The sequence below is a fragment of the Sander vitreus genome, chromosome 7, assembly GCF_031162955.1.
Source record: "Sander vitreus isolate 19-12246 chromosome 7, sanVit1, whole genome shotgun sequence".
Classification (NCBI taxonomy): Eukaryota; Metazoa; Chordata; class Actinopteri; order Perciformes; family Percidae; genus Sander; species Sander vitreus.
The window spans coordinates 27,875,240-27,897,684 of record NC_135861.1 but is presented as its reverse complement, the minus strand read 5'-3'; the positions used below and the strand labels follow the sequence as shown (position 1 = coordinate 27,897,684).

At 42.6% G+C, this 22,445-nt stretch overlaps 1 protein-coding gene across 1 annotated transcript; it reads right to left on the bottom strand.

Moving 5' to 3' along the window:
- Nucleotides 1-1,137: 1,137 nt before the first annotated feature.
- On the bottom strand, nt 1,138-22,010 carry c1qtnf12 (C1q and TNF related 12). Its single transcript, XM_078255780.1, has 8 exons — nt 20,876-22,010; nt 9,582-9,686; nt 9,294-9,405; nt 8,343-8,527; nt 6,897-7,005; nt 5,402-5,495; nt 1,663-1,741; nt 1,138-1,576 (listed from the first exon to the last, which is right to left on the bottom strand). Exons 1-8 carry the CDS (start codon nt 21,053-21,055, stop codon nt 1,478-1,480), a joined length of 963 nt encoding a protein of 320 aa, XP_078111906.1. The 5' UTR covers nt 21,056-22,010; the 3' UTR covers nt 1,138-1,477.
- Between the last annotated feature and the right edge of the window lie 435 nt (nt 22,011-22,445).

The following is a 22,445-nucleotide window of genomic DNA, read 5'->3' as shown; positions in this document are numbered from 1 at the left end:
CTTTTTTGCTGTATGCACTACAGTGACTGCTGATGTATAAGAATGATCTGGACCGAGTACGGAGGAGGTCGGAGTGGATAAGTGGGTCATAAAACACAGCTTTCAAGTTGGGGAGCGGAGTTCGCTTCCTAGTGAAAACAGACAAAAAAGACTATGTACTATATGATACGAACCAGTTCATGAGAATGTGCATTAAAACACCATTTGAGTCTCTGAAATGTAGCAATCTACAGCTAAGGTGGTGCTGTTTGGTACAGCACCACTGGGAGTCCCAGAGTGGTAAATAGTGTGCTGAACCAACGGCAAAGGCAAGACCCTTGTTTTTCCGTTGTAATATGAATACGCCATGATAGTCTACAGCCAGGTTGGTGGCTCTATGAGGCTGTACTTAGTCACAACGGTTCTTAAATGCTAACATTAGAATGCTAACATACTCACAATGGCAAAGCAAACATGCGGATGTTTAGCAGGTATAATGTTTACCATCTTAGTTTAGTGTTTCAGCATGCTAACATTGGTTACAATTCTTCCTGAGGGGGACATGAATGTCTGTACCAAATTGAATGGCAATCCATCCAATAGTTGTTGCGATATTTCGCTCAGAACCCCAAATGTCCACCTCATGGTGAGGCTACGAGAAAAGTTAGTGGACCACCATAGCCAGTAGGATTTATTCTCTTGGGACCATAAATGTCTGTGCAAAATGTCATGGCAATCCGTCAAATAGTTGTTGAGATATTTTGGACAGAACCAAAATGGTGGAACGAACGACCAACATTGCCACGCCGCAACGTGGCTTAAAATGCAGTAATATTTATGTTAAAAAACAAGTTATTACATATGTGGGACAAGATCTTGTGAGGCCGTATTCTGTCTATTGAGCATGTTTCCATTGTCCAGTGTACTCACAGTCTATGTACCATATAACAAATATAAATGTGAGATTTAATCCATGATAAAAAATAACTATAGTTTGTGTACATAATAGATCATGTAGACACATTAAACACACAAATACTACAAATAGTACTTTCTCGTGTTCCCTAGCTCTTCAACATCTATCCAGAGAACATTACAAACATTGATATTTGGTTTTCTGTAAAGGTCTTCAACAGCCACGAAAGATACATGTAAAAGAAAAAACATAAACTCTAACAGACATACTCACTGCTTAATTTTCAGGTTATTTTATTGGTGAAGCAACAGGCATCCCAAGTTCCTCAGGGAAGTGGCAGCAGTGCACTGTGAAAAACAAACTCAGTCCTTGACTTCTTTACACTGTCCTTTCACCATCTGACAAGCAGTCAAGTCCATGTCAGCCTCACTTCCTTCCTTCAAACCTCCCCTGTGGTTTGGTACTGTGTGATGGTGCTCATAAGCAGTCCATTGCAAAAAAAACTAAAACAAAACAAAAAACGCACAAGACGAAAACGGCAGCAGTGGATGGCTTGGATGACGCCCGGTTCCTGTTGTGAGACTATACACCGAGCAGCATGCCCATAAAATCGGAACCATTTTGTACTGTGATGGAGGCGCCTGCTGCGTTATCCACAAATATGGAGGTGTACTGCCCAGCCTGCAGAGGAAAAATACACACCATTGATAAAGGAAAGATTTGCACAAACACAGATATTTCTGTGTGTTTCTAAGTGGTCTGCTCACCTGTAGCTCCAGCAGCCCCTGCACGCTGACAGTGAATATCTTGCTGTTACTTTCTAATCCAACAATCATCTCCAGCGAGCTGCAATCACATAAAAAAAAAAGGACATTTCAGAATAAATACTGTGTTTTCAACAATGCGTGTCAAATTTGCAAATTTCAAGACCTTGTGAACCAAGTGCCAAATGCCTTATGATAAAGGCATTGTTCGACATTTTGAGAAACACGCGTATTTGCTTTCTCACCGAAATCTTTCTTTAAAAGGACAGTTCACCTCAAAATTAAAAATACAGATTTTTTCTCTTACCTGTAGTGCTAACCAACCGTATCACCGTGCACAAGTTAAGTGTGATTTATGCTTCTGCGGAGGCTCCACGCAGAGCTTTTCACTGTAGCCTACGTAAGTGGCCTGAAGTTTATACTTGTGCGTCGGTGTGTGCGTCGATCTCTTTAAGAGAATAGCAGGGCCAGCATGTGTGTGTGTGCGTGGGGAGTGTGTGGTAGACGGCGATTAGCTTCGGAGCGAGTACCAAAACTAGAGGCATAGTGGGAGAAACAAAGTGTCTCCCCTGTGCTTTCTGACCACGGTGGGAAATCTGTAGCAGGAAAAGTTAACCCTCTCCTTGATTTCATGTTGTTTATAGAGAAGGAGAACCAGGAAATGAGTAGGGGGAAATGCGACGCTACCAAGCCACGGCCGAGCGACGTGTGTCGCCGAGACATGTAGTTATACTTCTCGAGAGGTGCACTTCAGGCGGGGTCAGCCCTATGTTCCCACATTTCTAGGACATTTTCAAAATTAGGTCTTGTGTTCCTATGCGAACACAGGGCCTAATTTTGAAAAATAATCTTAGAAATGTGGGAACATAGGGCTGTGGGAACATAGGCACGCTCCTCTTCAGGCTACGGCGTAGGGTCCGGCTTAGGGTCCGTGTCTCCACGTACCTACGAACGTAGCCACCGTGTAGATTTAACGCAGAAGCATAAATCACACTTCAGAGGGGCGAGAGGCTCGTCCTCTTCGGCTGAGCTGTAACTACAGCTAACAGATACTGCTAGCCCTCCTGAGCTAGCTAACGCTACAGCTCAGCCGATGAGCCTCTTGTCCATGAGTACGCTTCCTTCTGCGAGGTGATATGGTTGGCAGGTGTAGCAGAAAGAAAATAGTTCCTACATGAAACTGCTGACAACCAGGTTTGTGGATTATCCTGAGTAACCGGGTCTTCATTTTTGGAAAGAGACATTGCTGTCGAGTTTTTCAAATGTATTTTATTTGGTGTTTTGAGCACCTACAAGCCGAGTGCCATCTAGCTTCATTATATCCGAGAGAAGGCAGACATCTCCACAGCCGATATCTCCAACACAACTCACACCAGAACAATCTAGATTGATAAATAGCACTACAGGTAAGAGAAAAAAAATAGGTATTTTTGATTTTTGGGTTGAACTGTCCCTTTAACAACTCCTTGCCCTCAGAGTCTGCAAAGATGGCTGTAACATCGCTGCAGGCTGCTTTAACCACACAGTGAGAGCACTGGCTCCTGTTAAGTGGAAAATGCTACATTTTTATGGCAAATCAATCATGTTTGTCTTCACTCCAACTGCCATCACAATGAGCCTCATTTCACATTCTCTGCATTTTCATGTGTGGGAGGGCGAGACTGGCTGGGGCTTTGGCTCGAAAAAAAGCCAAGGACTCTTTTGGGTTAGGTAACCCATCATAATAATATTATTTATACATTCCCCTCATTGTACCAAGCTAGAAGGGAGGCTGTGGAGGTCTGCGCAGTCTGGGGGAGACTTTAGGGAGCAATCATTTCTGCAATTTTCACTGACTTTATGTAAATAGAAATTTTGAAATACTGGAAAGAACTCAGAACCTTCCCCAACTGGATTTGTAAGTTTTTACGCCATGTAGAAACACTGTATCAGATATTAACGTCATTATCTGTCTCCCACATCCCAAACAAGGGCATTTCACTGCTGTGCTGCTGAATGTAACAGGCTGCCTGAAGTGTCAAAGGTGAGTCTATAAAGATTAGTTAGGCGACAGGGACGAGGGCTCTAAGTGTGAGGACATTTCCTTTAAAGACCTGCTCTGCTTTATACAGGAAATGCCAAACTGGTTCCACACAAACTGTAACAGACAAAACCTTTAACAGCTCATAAATACTGGTGACAGTTAAGGCCGCATTAAACACCAATAAAATATCACTGTTACACAGGGAAAGTAAACAGTTTGTCAAAAACAAGAATGCAAAGTGTGGTTGTTGTAGTCATACTTCCTAGGATCAGTAATAGGGGAAGCAGTAGATCAGTCCGTAGGGACTTCGCTTGAAAAAACGGAGGGTCGCAGGTTCAAGTCCTTGTATGGACCAAGTGCAGAGTGTTCACCTTCTGGGCACTGCTGAGGTCCCTTTGAGCAAGGCAACAAACCCCCAACTGTGCGGGCCACGATCATTGGCAGCCCCCCCCTTGCCTTAGTGCATGAATAGGTCCTGTTTGTGCATGTGTGTGTATTTTGGGCCAATGTGTAATAGCAACAGAGTGAAAAATGTCTATACTTGATCAATAAAGTATAGAAAGAAGAATACAGAAGTCTTTTTCTTCTAATAGGTGGTATGACTGACAAGCATGTGTCGATGTGCATGAGCCATAAAATGATGTCGCCACGTCTGTCGTTCCTCAGCGCAAAGGCTCCGCAGGTTGTTGTGGCGTACGGCCGTGCATCTCTGAATTTTTGTAAATCGCCGCACGCTGCACTTTCCGTTTCAACATGGTCTGCTGGGAAGACTGGCCGAGCAGATTCGCCTGTACAAACATCTGTATGATTCTTCATGTACAGACCACAGAAAGTCAAATGGCCTTAAATATGTGTCTAAAAGAGAGAGACACCACGCTGGGAAAAGACAAAGCATTTTGCTGAAGAGTGTGGGAAAATATGAGCGATCGCTTTGTCAAAGCTAAAAAAACGGCCTCATGGTGAGTGTTCGTGGCATCGAGAGGCAAACAGTAACTTTATAATTACACAAATGTAATGCTTGACGGTACGTCGGTATTTAACATGAATGTGTTTACTACTGTTGCCAGGCAGCCTGCTCTCCTTTACTTACGCTCTCTTCTTCTTCTCTACTACTTCTTGCTTATTCACAGATTATTTTGTTTGTACGCACCCTGGCGTTTCGGAGAATACTGCAAGGAACAATGCGTTAAGTATAAACGTCTCTGAGCAGGCTTGTAGCGTGCGCACCATCTATGGAGGCCTGTGCCACGGTGTCAAGTGAGAGTATAACTGAGGCTTTAGGGAGAGTATATCTGATTCAGGATAGGAGTTCTCCAGCATATTTAGCAATGAGGGTGTATACATGCTCACTTGTATTCCGGTTATGATTGGGTTTTTGAAGTTTCCCGGTTATATTTCAGAAACCTGGTTAAGGTTTTCCTGGATTTCAGAACCTGAATATGCTACATTGAGTACTCCAATAGAAACCTGTGGCATGTAAACACCCCGTCCAGGGTTTCTGAACATGCTCTGTTGGTCCAGCCCATAGAGGTTGAGATGTCAAGGATTCAAGACAGAATTGCACACAGATGATTGAAACCCGATACTGTTAGATTCATGAATAACCAGGTTTCTCATGTTCCATCTAAACATCGAATCCGGAAGATCAGAACAAGGATAAGTCTCAAAAGCGGGATACTGGTGCACATGTTAGAGCACTCAATGGTGAAGGATACCTACGTGTATCTGTGGCAGAGTGATTCAATGCAGATCAGCACCCGGACATTATCCCTGGCCTTTAGCTGACTCTTGCTCCTCTTCACCTCATTGTGGTCTGTAAGGAGGCAAAATGTTCACAACCACATGAGGATACTGTTCACAAAAATATATTCCCCTTGAAGTGACCAGTCACTAAAAGCCCTAAACAGTGATTATCCAATCCCTGTAACTAGACACAGCAGGCCTGTCAAGCTTTGGATTTCTCCGCATCCTGAAGCTGTATACACGAGGCTGTAATAAACAGAGATACTCTGTTTAAAAACAGTTTTGATGCTGGTATTTTTTTTTTGCCTTTCCAAAACCAAAAACACAAGAGCAAAAGTGTAAGGAATGGATTAGACTGTGTTTAGAGTATCTGCTCTAACGCAATTGCACGCCCAGCTAACTAGCTAGCTTCCTGTAGTAATAACCTTACCTGCTAATACTGCATTAGTTTGTGGGGTGACTAGGCTTATGTAAGTGGTTCTGCCCTGCTCGTCATTGGATTTGAGGAAGTTTACACTCCAGCCAACGTTACCTGAAATAGCGTTATGTTTGCCAAACACATCAGTATGTCCTCATCCTAAAAGAGTCTTATCTTGTAACGATAAAAGCGAAAACATACTGTTTGTAAATAGGAACAAGTATGTAAGCTAAGCAGCCAAATAGGGTTATGTTGGGACAATACATTTTTACTCATCATACTTTTAATACTAGGACTAACTAGCTCTACACTGCTGTTTCTTTATCTCCATATCTTCTACATGAATTATCAATTGGTGAAGATGTTGACTGTGACATGTAGCTTTAGCCTCAGTCTTTTAGCACAATATAATGCATGTAGCCGCCGAGTACATATTTGGGTTGTCATTTTGAAATGTGTCAGCTGAGAACGTTAATAAGTCAGCTGGAGACAGCGTTTTCAATCAAATCATGGAGCTAAAGTTAGCTTAATTAGCTAGCTAGCTACAACTGATAAAAACGGAATGCTTTACAGGCGTAGCAGCAGCAACTGAGGGGGAGGGGCTTAGCGAACAGTAAATTCATTAGCAGAATCAGGACTGTTCCTTGACTGTTTAAGACCAGTGGTTCTCAAACTTTTTTCAATAATGTACCCCTTTTTGAAATATTTAAGTACCCGCTGAACAGCGCAAAACATTTTTGGTAGAAAAAAACCTATTTAAGAAGTACGTGCCTGTTTAAGCTAAACAACAACCTTGTAACTGAAAAAACACCTAAATGCTAGCATGTATTTCAAATGTAGAGAAATCCATCACTAAATTCATTTGTTATTATAGTATAATTATTTTAAGGAATTATGTATAAAATAATCTCACAAACCCCCTGCAGTACTCCAAAGTACCCCTAGGGGTACTATATTAGTAACCCCATTTAACCCCAACAACACTGTTTTAGACTCTTATGGCCTCGCTATATGTACTGTAATAGCTCATATAAGACAGTGACTGTGATTTACCAATGTGGACATTAGCAGAGAACTGGTAGATCCCAGTGATGGGAGCTGTGAATCTTCCAGTGGACTGGTCCATTCCCGACCCTCTGAGGAAGGCTCCTTTAGCTGGTGGCTGAAAGCACAGAAACATTTGAGTTAATATGTTTTCATTTTAGAGCGATAATGCATTGGTCCCAACATAACAACCCTCCTCTGGAACCTCAGAACAAATTGGCTTGACTACAAAACAGTACAGTAGGCAGTGTCTTGCTCAAGGGCACTTTAGCAGAAACTCCTAAAGGCCCGGTCACCTGAATTTGTTCCTTTGCTCAATAGCAAGTAGTTGAGGTAATGGTGAGCCGGAGAGTCCCAAATGTAAGAAGCTATCGTAGCTTATTAGCTGTGTCGCACCATGTACTTTCATTTTTACCCTCCTCTTTCACAGTGTAAATCTCTCCACAAAGAGGCACGTATTAGACTGCTATGGTATAAATACGTCTTTTGAATGAGCTACCCCATTAGCGACCAAATTAACTAGCCTGCTAACTGACAATTAGCAAGTTCGCTAGCTTGGAGAGCTTCCTTTCCCCTTTGGTATTTAATGAAATGATGTAAAAACATGAGAACAAAATGTCAGTAAACGGGACATGAACGATAACATAGAAAGAACCTTGGCGAACTAGCGCAAGCTGGGCTGGCTAGCATGTTAGAAGTTAGCTCGCCAGCAACAGTTGACCACCAACAAGCCCTGCGAGTTGTCACTACGTCACCAAGCTTATAGAAGCACATATTTTGTGAAGATGTGCGGATGAAATTCACTGTTCCACTTTCTGGTGTGACCAGGTTTTAAAGCCCCTAAAGACATTTTCATTTTTAATCCTCTGCCTCCTTGTGTCTTCCTTCATTGTCTTTCTCTTTACTTCTGACTCTGCAAAATCATAAAATATCCTGTCCAAAGTCATAGTAACACAGTGCTGAGTTAGAATCTTATTTCGTCAAAGCTTAATCCTCCCTCCTCCAGCCTTGTCAGCCCATCCCAACAGGGCATAGTTCTTCCACTACAGCATACTGTTTTAAACAGTGTCTATTTCTGTCCTCTCCACACTTTATTCCAAGTCAGAGACAGACTGCCTTTTGTATGCCGCCCAGAGAGTGATGTGTAGAATTGAAAACGGAGATATTTTTGACCAAAGAGCCAGTGTGAGTCTCAGAGTGGCAGCGCATGCTTTGTCAGTGCCAGTTACCAGTGAGGGGATGATCCTCTCATAATTCCCCCACATGCAAACTAAGCGATGATTACCAAACACTCGCTCTTTCAAACACAGTTAAGACAGAGAAGCAAATGGGTCAGAAAGAAAGCGTGTAACCATGCAGAGGGAGGATTAGCCAAAACTTTTACTTTTTCAGCCATGCGCATGGAGCGAGGCTGAACCAGTCCATAAACATTTACTTGGTTTCAAACAAACATACTGTCTGAAAATTCTGGAGCTCCACCAGAGTCTTCTTGTCGACCACCACAGGTCCCTTGAGCTTGCAGTGGAAAGCCTCCTCTATCCGCCGGTAGGAGGTCATCCCCTCCAGGGTGAGGAGAGCCGTAGGTAGCTGGCTGGGGCTGGTTTGTCTGTCCAGCGCTGCTGCTCTCCTCTCTGTAGCCTCTGACAGAAACATATCCAGGTTATTACTAGGGCTGGGTTTAACAAACAAGAAATCGATTTTCATTTGAATGATCCAATATCGGTTCATAAAATCCAGATTTGATCTTTGTCTGTATCATATGGAACTAGAAGACCTAAGGAGTCCATTGGTACCAACTATGTCATGCTAGCTTGTCGTGAAGGGGGTTAAAAAGGCTACGGCTACATTTTGGCGAGGGGAAAAACTGGCATGGTCATTTTCAAAGGGGTCCCTCTGTCACCTCCAGATATCTGAATGAAATGTCTCTCAATACTCCCTGACTGCAGTCTGTAGAGCTGCACGTTATTGTGTGTTCACGATGAATAAAAAGTACATTAATGTAACTGCTTTGGGGTCAATTCTTAATGTAAACATTAATGCACCATGTGAGACGGAACCTTGTACAATTGTAGAATCTCTTTCATATCCAAGCAAAATGTTTTTGCGACTGAAATATCCCAAATCAACATTGAGTCGAAAATCGAATCGAAATGTAATCGAATCAGGACCTTTTGAATTGGAATCGATTCGATTCAGGAAATCAGTGGCGATACCCAGCCCTAGTTACTACAGTGCAGAATGAGTTAACATCAGTTTTCAAAGTATTATTTCATGATATTGTGATAAAATATAATATTGTGGTCATGAAATTGTGCATATCCATATGTTTAACTGTAGGTTATCTATGCAAAATGATTGAATGGGGAGCTGAAATGTGTGTGGGCAGGATAATCAACATGTTTCTACCTTTAATCATGTCTTTGAACTCCTGGAGAAGAACTTCCTGGGTCACTTCGGCTCCAGGAGAGCCAGGAGGTCCCTGTGGGCCAGGAGGGCCGGGAGGACCAGGTGGGCCCGGCTAGTGGAGGAAAGATGTACAAAACATTGTCGTGCATCAATTTGATCTGAAAATATGCAAGTTTGTTTTATTTACAATTTACTGCAGTACATAAGAAAATTCACCAAGCATCATCAATCAAGTACAATTGTTTGGAAAAAAAACTGCCAGACACACAGTCTATCTACTGGGTTTACCAGGGGTCGTTTGCGTTTGCGACACTTTCCAGGGAAGTTGCCAACCGGTCTTTTGACAAAGTCCATCCATGATCCCAGTGGATCCACTCGCTGGTTGTCAGAAATCTGCAGCAGAAACAAAAACACAGACATAAAATGAATTATGGACTAGTAGGGCATTCGGAGAGTGCAGACCACTGCAAAGGCATGCAGTATCTCACAATGTTAATGCAGTGTGAATCGTCCCAGTCTGGAACTCCTTTTTCCGATTATTACGAAAAACCACTTGAATGCAGCACAAACGCCTTATCTCGCAATGTTATCAAGTAAAAAATCATTTGTGTATCCGCCCTGTGATTCAGATCCGCTCCAAAATGTAATAGTTTCTTCGATGGCCCATGCTACACCTTTCCACCAAGTTTCATGAAAACTGGGCCTGTAGTTTCCGTAAACCTGCCGACCGACCGACAAACCAACCAACAAACAAATGGACAAACATAACCTCCTCGGCGGAGGTAATAATTAATAGGCCAATATGAGTATTAACTGATACGAAATAGATGGTATCAAGGAAAATTACAGCATAATCAATAATGATGTGGTGAAGTGATGGCGAGCTTATATATATATATATTATTTATTTAATTTTTTTTTGTTTACTTGGCACATTTCATACAGTGGCAGTTCAACCTTATTTACAAATTGATTCATACAATAAATAAGGCAGGAAAATAAAATGTTTATACACGCCTCGCTATAGGAAAGTAAGATTCAATGAGAAGGAACATTTTTCACAGATGCAGACTATTCTCAGCCACCTCACTCCGTAATTACAGCCTTTAAAAAAAAAGCACTATTTACCAGATTCATTATACATACATATATATATAGTTTTATTTCTAAATAATTTTGCCCAAATGAGGCATGATGCACATGACCGTACCTACAAAGCTAACTCTAAATGAGTCATTATTTCTTCCTTTAAAACCATCGTTGGAAAATCTTGCCCAAAGATACAATTAAATGGTGCCAGACACCAAGGAAGGTCACACAGGGAAACCTCTTTCTTTTGGTCTCTTCTGCCCAGTCCACTGCAATTCCTCAAAAGAGGTTTTTTTTTCCCCTCAATATGCCATCTAAGTTTAGCCCCAATTCTTCTCCGAAAGCTTCACCTAGTGCTTACTTTTTCATTCCACATAATTCACTCAGGTGCCACGTCAGTTCTTATTTGCCCAATGTGCTTGGATGAATGTAAACATGAAAATTTCCATGAGCACTCTGGTGAAAAATGAGTCTGCCCCGTGTACGTGTGATGTAGATTCTGTGGATTGCAGACCTCAATTACTGCAGTTTATAACAACATGTCAAAATGGCCAACACTTTCTCCATCACTGAAAGACATACTAGTATTTTCTTTTATTAATACTGCTTGTTTGAGTAATGCAATGATGGAAAATGTAATAAACTTGATGACAAACCTATATACAGTATGTATACCAGGGCGAGTTATGATTTAAGATTGTTAGTCTGTTTCCGAATGCTCGATCTTCTTATCTGAAATAGCTCTTGTATGATAAATGACTGTACAGGAGACTGGGATCTGTTAGGGAGATAAGAAGCATACTCCAAGAAGACCTCTGGAAGCAGCATTTGTATGCACAGTGCTACAACTGGTGTGTTTTCATTTCGGTCAAATGTGAAGCAGAAAGAATTCCAGCTTGAATCTTACTCTTAAGAGATAGAAGAGGAGATAAAGACGAGCCATGGAGGTGAACCGCCTGAAATGGAATTTGTTTAGGGTTGGCAGCGGGACATGGATCACTTATCTACAAAACCAACATGACCCTTTATTCGCTGTTAAAAGACTTGCCTCTAGTTCCACCACAACAAAGTTAGTCCTTGGTTGTCTTTTCAATATATTCTGGAATAAAAACAGTTTTTTTTTTATATTTTGGATTTACAGCAGCACCCCCCCCCCCCCCCCCCCTCTCTGTGTGACTTTCTCTCCTCTCTGACAGCAGACAAAATAAACAACTTAACAGGCGCTGCGCCGGCTGCATGTTGGATCGGTCTGTGTTTTTGTTGTGATTTTGAGGTTTGGAAACAGATAAAAGCAAGACTGATTTGGTCAAGACATGAATACTTTTACACTACTCAATACTGTTTCCATAAGACTGGGAGCCTGTTGGATAAACTGCTTTTTCCTTTGACGTGTCAATGTTTCATATTTAGTAAAATACCAGTTCTGTAAACTTTAAAAGTAATAGTTTGAAATTCTGGGAAACACTTAAACCTGCAATAACTGATGGTTATTGTTATATTTTGGTGACTTGGGAGCAGCAGAAACAAGTTGGTATGGGAAACCTGTTAGCAATTTTATTTACACATCCGGCAGTTACAGAGCAACATTATCATTCGTTTGGAGTTGTGTTTCTGGCACCTGATGAATGCAAGTCTAATATTTGCTCTCTTACTGAAAGTAAGTTGAGGAGATCGATACCACTCTCATATTTGTCTGTTCAATGTGGAGCTAGCAGCAGGTTAGCTTAGCTTAGCATAAAGACTAGAAACAGCCTGGCTCAGGTAACCAAATCTGCCTACTAGTACCTCTAAAGCTTGTTTTATCTCATTTGTTAAATTCATACAAAAACTAAAGTGTATTCCGTTTGGCACTTAATAACCCGGATGTGCCTTAAAGTCAAGCCAACATGGACGCCTCACATCAGCCAAAGTCTGCTGTTCAATTTATAAATATAATAGAGTTATATTGTCAGGGCACTTTATTTGTATTGCTCACACAACAGCTCTGTAATTATACAACCGTGTTGAGTGAGTTGTTAGAAGAAGTTATAGCTGGCAATAACCTCCAGTAATATCAAAACATGTTTTTACACTTTGGTTTTAGTACGGATTAAACAAACGAGATTGCACATGTTCATTATTGAGCTTTAGAGGTGCTGGTTGATTCACTTTGTCACTTTTGGACAGAGCCAGTCTTAATGCTAAGCTAAGCTAACCGACTGCTGGCTGTTAGCTTTGGCATACAAACAAGAATTTTCCAAAAATGTCAAACTATTCCTTGAACATACCAGTCCTGTAAGCTTGAGCAAATATTAACATGTTGACGACTGGGGGGGTGTACTAGTATTCCCTGCCTGTGGCACTTTGAGTATATTTCCACTGGGATTGATTGTAAAACTGTGAATCATCACCTCAGACAGCTCAGTACAATATAAATGACACCCACCCAATTATGAGAGCCAGTGGGTGCTAATTCTTTAAAAAAAAAAAAAAAAAAAGTCAGAGCTCCACATTTGATCTTGTGTTTATATCAGTGTCATAGGTCATCATCTTGCTTTTTCAGAGATTTGAACCAGCGCATGTTGGCCAACACGTGACTTATAATTATACATCTTAGCCATCCCCTACATAATAATAAAAAAAGACAGCATATCATTGCCAGGAAATCAGCCATACTCTGAGCTTGTTATCCTCCTTAACACACGCCATTGTAATTAAACCATTAAAACCTTGCCCTCAAGGACTTTCTGTGCTCAAGGAAGAAAGGCTATGACCAAGGTAATTATTACCTTCATTTCACGGCGAAGAAATAGCAGCAAATCACTGTATAAATAATCCAATCATCATCTTAAGGAATGCTCAACTCTTTCCATTGAACAGATTGTGTTTTTATGTTAAGCATGTGCACCGTCAGAGCGTAACATACACTACCTAGTGACAGCTGGGATGGCTCACACGACTTGCCAAAAGAAAATCTGATTCATTGTAAGCAGGTGAGTCTCTGTCTCGACTGAGAACATCAAAGAGTCCACACATGCAGACATGAACACCATATTGCTTGATGACACAAAAAGATCTGTCAGAAGCGTTCAATCTCTCACTCGCTGCAATTGAGTGTGGCGTAAAGTAAACTACGGATTCCCTCGCATCAGCACGTACAACTGGTGAACAAAGTGCGGCGGGAGCAGATCCAGGTATCAGTCTGATGGCTGATGGAGAACACCAGGGCTCTGGCTTTGATCACCGCTGATGTGTGAGTGCCTCAAAGTGGCCTTGTCTGTCAGCAGGTGCGAGCGCACGCCTTTCCAGCACGGACCGAGAGAATGTGTCAGGGATTCTGTCTAAGGGTGAGAAACTCAAAGTCTTCTAGACGGTGTTTATTCTCGTTGATGGGGCTCTAAATCATGACACACTACTGAGGATTCAGATCTGAAGAATGAGACGCTTTGTGCCCAGGGTTCGGAGGTTTTCACATCCCACATCAACACAACAGTGAAAAGATGCTCCATTACAAGTAAAAGCCCAGCATTCAACGTTAGTATTAGCAGCAAAATGTACTTAAAAGAAAAAAACGCACTTGGCCTTACTGATTTATTATAAAATATGACATTAGATTGTTGACACTAACGCATCATTGTGTAAGCAGCATTTTACTGTTTGATTTAAAATTTTAAAGGAATAGTTCAACATTTTTGGATACACACTTATTCAATTTCTGGCCGAGTTACACGAGAAACGTTGATGCCAGCAGTCGGTTAGCTTAGCTTAGCACAAAGACTGGAAACAGGGTGGGGGAGAGAGAGCTAGCCTGGTTCTGTTCAACAGTTACAAAATCCTCTGACAAGTTGCCAGGCAGTCCATCACATAACCCCTCGTAAAATATGACGTGTTAATTAGTGAGCTTCAGAGGTGTTGGCAGGCTGATGGTGTTATTGTTGGATAAAGCCAGGCTATCCATTTCCCCATTTTAGGTCATTATGTTAAGCTAAGCTAACTGCTAGCTGTAGCCTTACAATGAACGGACAAATATTAGAGTGGTATCTTTATTTTCACTGAACTCTCCCACAAAGTGACTAGGCACATTTCCCAAAATGTCAAAACTTTTTCTTTAACTTCTTAGTGGCCCCTAACCTCAGGGTCACAAAAATAATTCTGATGAGATGATTAATATGGTAGTGGAAAAGAACAGAAAAAGTTCTGCAACACAAAATTCTTTCTAATCTTTGCTTTGTTGTGGAATATTGTCTAAGTTACCTATTTGGGCCTTGAACAGATATTTAAATGAAACCATCTGAGAAGTGCAGAGGAAAAATGTCTCTTTGGTGGAACTGCCAACAGCTCAAAGACGTTTGGGAACCACTACTTTAATCTTTAACAATGCATTGTATTTTAGAAGCTTATTATAGGTAGTCTATGTAAAATAGAAAGTAACTATTACTAAAAAGTAACTGTACCTGTCAAATAAACATAGTTGAGAAAGAAGTACTATATTTGCCTGTGAAATGTAGAGGTGTTAAGATATAAAGTAGCATCAAATGGAAAAAGTACAAATTTGTACTTCAAGTACAGTATTTAACCTACAGCACAGTGAGTTTGGAGTTTTTTGGATCAATTATTGAATCAGTTGTAATCATTGTTGACCATTCACAGAGGCTTTATGGGATTTTATTACCCTGAAAAGAACAATTTAAGGTTTGCCTGGATGATTCTTTTACGTGCACTGCTTTAAGTGCGTTTGTCAGGTAGTTTGGGGGGAAATTGGGTTGAATTTATTTGAAGCAATAAAATGGAAAATATTTCCCTGGGGCAGCATGCCACCAAAAACACAAACAACTGTTAAAACATGTCTCTGGGGATGCAACCAGATACTGAAACTCTACCCCATTGCAGGCAGCTCCTGAATTCTTCCATGTGTACAGTTGAAATTAGCTTATTTTCTTTTTAAGTGTTATCTGTTTGCACACAATACTAGATGACATGAAACTTTTTTTTTTGCTGCACAGGCAGGTTTAAAAGGTTGGACAGGATGATGGAGAGCTTTCTTTAATCCCTTGTTTTTACATCCCCGTACTGCTCCCTGTGCAGCCATCCATGCATGCATGGGTGGACGGGCCTACCGCTGGGCCGATCCCACCCCGAGAGGGAGGGATCCCCGGGCTGTGTGGGACGAGGGGATCCTGGCTAACCTGCGTGCATCCCAGTCGTCATGCATCCGCCCCCATGTTCCCCACCGCTGCACCTCACAGAAACAGACTGCCTTGAGGATTTATCGCCCAAGAGCTAAATACAGTTAGGCATGCAATGTTGACTCTGTTCTCTTCTCACTGTGTTATTACTCAATTGGCAAGCACCGTGTGCAAAACATAATTACTCTATCACACTATGAGGATGCTGTTATTAGTTCAACAAATGCTGGAGGAACACTACTTGGAAGTGTAGTATAGTTTTTTTTTTCTATAGCATGCTTCTTATAATATGGCCTAATTTTTTTTTCATCACTGTTGTCCCAACAACGGTGTGTATACATTTATTGTTTTTGTATTTCAGGTGTGAGAGAAAGTGAATAAATTTGTGTTTATATTCAAGAGATAACCAGAGACAATATTGTCTTTCTCTAGTTATTAAAGCAGTGTAAGCTGAGAGAGACTTTGAACGCTGTGAATCTGTTTTGTGCACGAATTATAGCTTTGGAATTGGTGCGAGTGCCTTTTTTCCCTGTGGTAGGTAAAATGAGCTGATGAAAAGCACCAGAGAACTGGATTCATCTCAGGAACACAGGTTTGCCCCATGGCCCGACTGTGAGCACAACATTTCAGTTAAGAAGTCATTAGACCCTCTTCCTTTTTTACGATTCCTTGATCCATACAAAAACCGAAGTGTATAAAACAACCACACGTTTATAACACTTTTACCGCACATAACCCCACAGATTTTTGTGGACAGAGCCAGGCTAGCTGTTTGCCCCGTTTCCAGTCTTTATGCTAAGCTAAGCTTACCGTCTCCTAGCTGTAGCTTCATATTTACTGTGCAGATAAGAAAGTTGTATCAATTGTTCTCTGCAAGAAAGTGAGTAAGCGTATTCCAGTAAAGGTCAAACTACTCTTTTAACAGTATTGTTTTCTGGCGTCTATATGTTTTTATGTTTGTTTCACTGATGCATGGGAAATTGTTACACTAAATATTAAACTGTCAACACTCTGATGCAGTATTGTTGTGATTTTCCTTATACAACTGCACATTATAATGCACATCATATGCATTTGCAGTGTAATCTAAAGTACCCTCCTCCTGGGCGCCCCGATAGCTCAGTTGGAAGATCGGGCACCCATATATAGAGGTTTACTCCTCGACGCAGCGGGCCCGGGTTCGACTCCGACCTGCGGCCCTTTGCTGCGTGTCATTCCCCCCTCTTTCTCCCCTTTCATATCTTCAGCTGTCCTGTCAAAAATAAAGGCCGAAAATGCCCAAAAAATAATCTTAAAGTATCCTCCTCCATTGTCAATAACAAAATAAAATGGCCATCTTATGTAGACTAGTCAGCACTAGAATTGTTTTTACTCGAAGCAATAGTAGACCAATGTACTGTTCAACGTAGCGATAATTCTGAAAAACATGGTTTCAGGAACATGACCAGCACATGATAAGAATCAGGCAAGATTAAGGGATTTCTATAAATCTGGCATCAATCTGAAGCCATTACAAATGAAACTAAATCCAAATAAAACAGCCGCTCTATGTCTGCGTGGTGAAAACATAACACTGTGCGGTTTATTTTACTTGCAGATTTCATATGTGATGACAAAAGAGTTTATTATGTGTATTTATTTGCTCTCTCAGATGACTTCATTAGGCAATTTTAATGGTACATGACCTTTTTAGTGGAGTTCGCTATCATGCAACACAGACTGTAGGTAGTTCACACCATCAGTAGTGTATGAGAGGTATGCTCTCTCACAGATAATACTTTAACGTTGTTTGTTCTGGACTCCGTCCTTCATTTCCACAGAAGATAAACTCATACATGCTACATAGTAAAACATCTCAACAATACATTATGTAACAATTTGCACATACGCGCCTTCGGACAATGGTGACCCCATGACCAACATCATACATTACCTGTTAGCCTTGAGAATCCTTACGGGCGTAGGCATTAATGAATGTTTGTAACTGGCCAGCCTGCTTCAGTGTTGTAGTTGAGGAACCACCTGTCGAGTCTGAGTCACCAACTGGCGAGTTCGAGTTAAAGGTGCAGTAGGTAAGACTTATAAAACTAACTTTCTGTCATATTTGCTGAAACTGACCCTATGTTCCAGTAGAACTACATGAAGCAGGTAAGTTAAAAAAAACAAAAAAACATCTGGCTCCTCTGGCTCCACCTACAGCCTGTAGTGTGATTTGCAAAAATCCACAGCTCCCTGTTCAGATGAACCAATCAGGGCCGGGGGTGTCTAACTGCGTGTCAATCACTGCTCATGCACAAACATTCATTCTCCCTTGTGGGGGGAGGGGCTTAGGAGACCGTTTTGGGCTTTAGCGGAAAGGGGGGGAGGGACTGAGAAGTTGTTGATGTTAAAAATTTCTTTTAATTGATGTTAAAAAGTCCTAGATCGTTGCAATCCTACCTACAGCACCTTTAAGTCTCTAGTCACCAAAGGAGAGTCAGAGTCGAGTCAGAGTCAAGTCACCAATACCTGAGTTTGAGTCCGAGTCGAGTCACAAGTCCAGAGAATAGTGACTAGAGTCGGACTCGAGTCCAAGTTCAGGTACTCCATCACTGCCTATTACACATTAAAGTAGTCAGAAACGTCATCCAACTTCCGAGTTTTATTTCATGAGCGCTCAAGTCCGATTTCATAAATCCTTGTACAGGTCTAAGTCCAAGTCATTAGTGCGAGAGTCCAAGTCGAGTCACGAGTCCAGAGAATAGCAACTCTAGTCCAGGACTCGAGTACTCCATCACTGGCCTGCTTTTGGGGACCCTGAATCTTTTACCAGAGGGAAGAAGCTGGAACTCTGAGTGGACAGTGTGAGTTGGATCAGACACTATATTCGGGGGCCTGTCTGATAATAGACTGCTCATAGATTATTTGAAGTATTGTTTGGAGTATTTTACAGTGGCGCTGTTTCCTGTGGGACTCGGTCTTATGTCTTTTGGTGTAGGATGATCCAAAAAGGTCCCACACACTGATTCATTAATCATCACTGGGGATGAGAGAGAGGAAACAAAAACCCTCACCCCGGGCTAAACCCAGCCATTACTCAACACGCCAGGCGTGATGTTTGACTTGACTCCCTCAATTACAGACATCACAGAACCCTCACTGCTCTCAACAATGACAGATTCCTCTCATCTTTACAGAGCAGAGCAATAAGGCTCACGTACATGCACCTTTGACATAGTGCTTTAAATTGTACAAGGTGAAGGTTCACAGAGATCACAGTTGTTTGAAATGTACTTCACTTAACATCTCATTAAAAAAAATAAAAATAAATTCCACTCACAGCACAACTCCACACCTCGCTATTGTGATCACTTTCAAATGGAAAATCTCCCGAGGAATGCAGTGTACGACTGCACGCTGCCAGCAGCCCACACACACACGGGATTGGTCAGATAGAAAGTGAATGCCATCATAAGAGCTGTTTCCACTGTTTCCACTGGGCACAAGGGAAAAACATGTAAATGTGGGAGTGTAAATGTTTGGCTTGTTGAGAACACAAATTTCTTGCCAAGACAGCTCCAATGGACGTGTTGTTTTCTCTGGGACCTAACAGATGTGTAATAGGATAAACTTACAAACTACCCAAGGAAAGCAAGTTTAGCGCTTTTTCGCGGTGTGTGGCACGTTTTTTTTCCCCCCTTCTTTTTCTTAAGCAGAAACCTGGATAGGGTGGCACCAACAAATGCAACCTTGAATACAACCACTTCCACAGATGTCAAGCTTAAAGCTCAGGTTCTCATCAGAGGTGACAATGTTTGGCAAAGACACTATCTGGCATAACACTGCGTCTTAAGAGTGATTATGTCATTACCCTCTGATTGAGAGAGATGAGATGAAAAGAATGTTGGAGAGGGAGGCACAGGGGGCTAATCCTCACCGAGGTGTTCTCTTTCAGGACCCTTTCTATGGGGCTTTGTGAGGGGCTTACACGGCATGCTGCCCCAGTTTTTCGGGGCCGCACCGCCCCTATCGGATGTCCCAGACACAGCGGAGTCAGACTAGGCCTGTGAATGACAGAATCAATGGGCTGGGAACTACATCGCCATAGGTCTTTAAATATCTGTCCACCTAACTTTCCCAGGAGTTACATCACGCAGCGGACCTATGAGGGTCCTCGGGGGAAATAGTGTTTGTGAAGACACCCAGCTCCCCAGGGGGGAGACAAGACTGGAGGAGTGAAATCCCAGCGTGGTGCACTCTTCAGCAGGCTTTAGGGTTGACACAGGGTCATCCTTCATAGCCTCTGCTTTAACAGGGCAAACCAAGTCAAATAAACACCACCAGGCCACAACCACCTACAATGTGTTCTTAAAGATACAAAGGAGACCTCACTGCTTGGTGAGGTCTCGAAGGGGGGGGGGAAGAGAGGCAGCAAAGGTTACAGTTAGGATTCCAGAGACTGGCGGCTGGTAAGAGCTGAAGGCTGGTATATAGGGCAGTGAGAGTTATATGAGAATGCCAACATAATGGGTGGGCTGAAAGCAAAACAAATAGCCTGTTGGAAACCCTGCGCAAAAATGCAACACCAGCAATAAACCAATACATAACAGAGTCAAGGGCCAACTGTTGCTCCTGAAAACTGAATTCTACCACTGTAATGCAGTTTTGCAAGAGGAGTACGTTTCGAATGCAAACATTGGTCTTCAGTTACAAAAAAACTGTTATTTTGTCATAGAAACAACTCTCTCTAGAAAATAGAAACTGAATGTTTTATTTGTTCAGTTAATTGTGTTTATAACTTAATTTCCTGCTTCAGAGATGGCATTTATAAGGATCTTATCTCAACTTATTGTATGTAATATTATATTATCTCATCTCCTTCTGCCTGATACACTTTACTACACTTTAATACATCCTGATTTGTTCACTTAGGCCGGAAAATTGGTGTCCGACACCCGCAGCGCGCACTAATTGATGCATTGATCAGCCTTTAGATGTTCACATTCCTGGCATACCTCCGGAAGTCATCCATTTAGTGTTTCACACATTTTGGTCCATCTCACTGTCTGAAGCTTGACCTAGTAGGGCACACCTGTCCTGTCCTAGCATTTACCTTTGCCACAATTTATCTGCCGTGCATATTGCCTGTGCTGACAAGAAATCTGCACACATCATACATATCTGCAGGTTGACTTCAAACTTGAATCTGCTCTACTGTTTTTCTATATGCAATATCGTCATAAAGAAATAGCTTGTGAATGGTACAAAATGTGTGACAAGCTAAAATATCAACAACAACCAAAAAGATCACTTTGACATGATGTAATGTTTACATTTAGAGAGTTTTACCTTGATGCTTCCGCCGACCTCTTCGCTGTTGGAAATAGTAGCATTGTAGGTCTCTGTGTGTTGTGGGGTGGCCTCCTTTGGCCTTTTTCTCTCCTTCTTGGCATCCACCCCATCCAGAAGAACACACTGAGTCCAAAACACTGCAGCCACCACGGCCAGAGGCCCGGCCCCACACCACATCTTCACACTAGTTCTCAATCAGCAACAGAATCCGTGCAAAAACAGCCTGGATCTTCTGGAGAGGACTCAGCCGTGTGATTAGACAGAAGCTGAGGATGCCCACAAGGCTCACAAACACAAAGTCCCAACGGGGAGAGGGGGGGATGGGGGTGGGGGGGTGGGAAAGGAGACTGGAGGAATGCAGCTTCAGGGACTCCCTGTCCAAGAGACTGTCAGGCTGACTGCTGCCGCCGTTGCTCCCCTCTTGATGAGCTCTCAGCCAGCGCAACGATGCAGGGGCACTGTTAACTCTAGCCAGAAAGCTAGGAGGCTTACTCAACTATGAAATGTGTCAAGCAGAATGGTCCACGGGAATGACAGATCGGTGCAGATCTGACAGCAAATAAACCCATTAGTGAGATTTTTCACGCTTTCTGCTCTGTTGGGGGGTGAGGTGCAGAGAAGGGAGGGAGGGAGGGAGGGTGGGGGGGAATACAGGGGGCAAAAGAAGAGGCAGAGAGGAGGGGCGTCCAAAGCTAAGGGTGGGCTGTGGGAGCTAAGAGATGGATGGCAGTATTCTCTCCCCCAACACCCCCCACCCCCCCGCGCGCGCACGCGTTCTCTCTCTCTCTCTCTCTCTCTCTCTCGCTCTCTCTCTCTCCCCTGCTGTTTCTCACACTGAGCAGTGGATCAAGTCGCCGGCAAAGTTGTGTGGTTGCTGGAAAAGCTGCAAAATCCACAAAAGTTGGGCTTTCATCAGAAGATGCAGTTCAGTGTTCAAATCAATCTGTCTGACCCGCACACCGTGCACCCCGCGGGGGTTGGCAGAGTGAACAAAGCCCAGGAGGAGACGGATGAGGTCAAGTTTTGATCTTTGCCCAGCCTTCTTCTTTTCTCCTCACCGCTATCACAAAACATGCAACCTCACAAGGTAGCAGGTAGATCTTCTGCTTCTGTCTGACACAACTCAGGTGCTTCCCCCCCCCCACCCGCTAACACTCCCAACAAGTCATCAAGTCCAAGGCCACGTGCGAATTTCAAGTCAAGAGAGCAGTGTTTTGTTGTGCGGTAGGTCCCTTTTTGCGTCGCGCTCCCTGTCCCTTGTCTCAGTTGCTCCGACTGAGTTTACAGGAGGGCTCACACTGGAGTTTTATCATCACCCTTTCTCCCTCCCGCTTCTTTCTCCCTCACCCACTCCCTCTCCCTGTGTGTGTCTCTCTCTCTCTCTATCTCTCTCTCTCTCATACACACTGTTTCTCTCCCTTGCCTCTATTGGCAACCTTACTAGCTTATTCAGCTCTGTTTTATCTCATAGATGAAATGTTCAAGCTGAAGAAGTTCTTGGCAGAGACGTTGTGTGCGTATGCGTGTGTGTATGTGTGTGTGTGTGTGTGTGTGTGTGTGTCTGAGA

Bases quoted from the DNA above. Each gene is read 5' to 3' on its own strand.
- c1qtnf12 (XM_078255780.1), bottom strand. From the start codon at position 21,055: ATGTGGTGTGGGGCCGGGCCTCTGGCCGTGGTGGCTGCAGTGTTTTGG. The intron at 9,406-9,581 runs GTAAACCCAGTA...TTCCTCCACTAG, and splicing joins GCAAACGCAAACGACCCCTG to CCGGGCCCACCTGGTCCTCC. The intron at 5,496-6,896 runs GTAAATCACAGT...GCCTCCTTACAG, and splicing joins CTCTGCTAATGTCCACATTG to ACCACAATGAGGTGAAGAGG.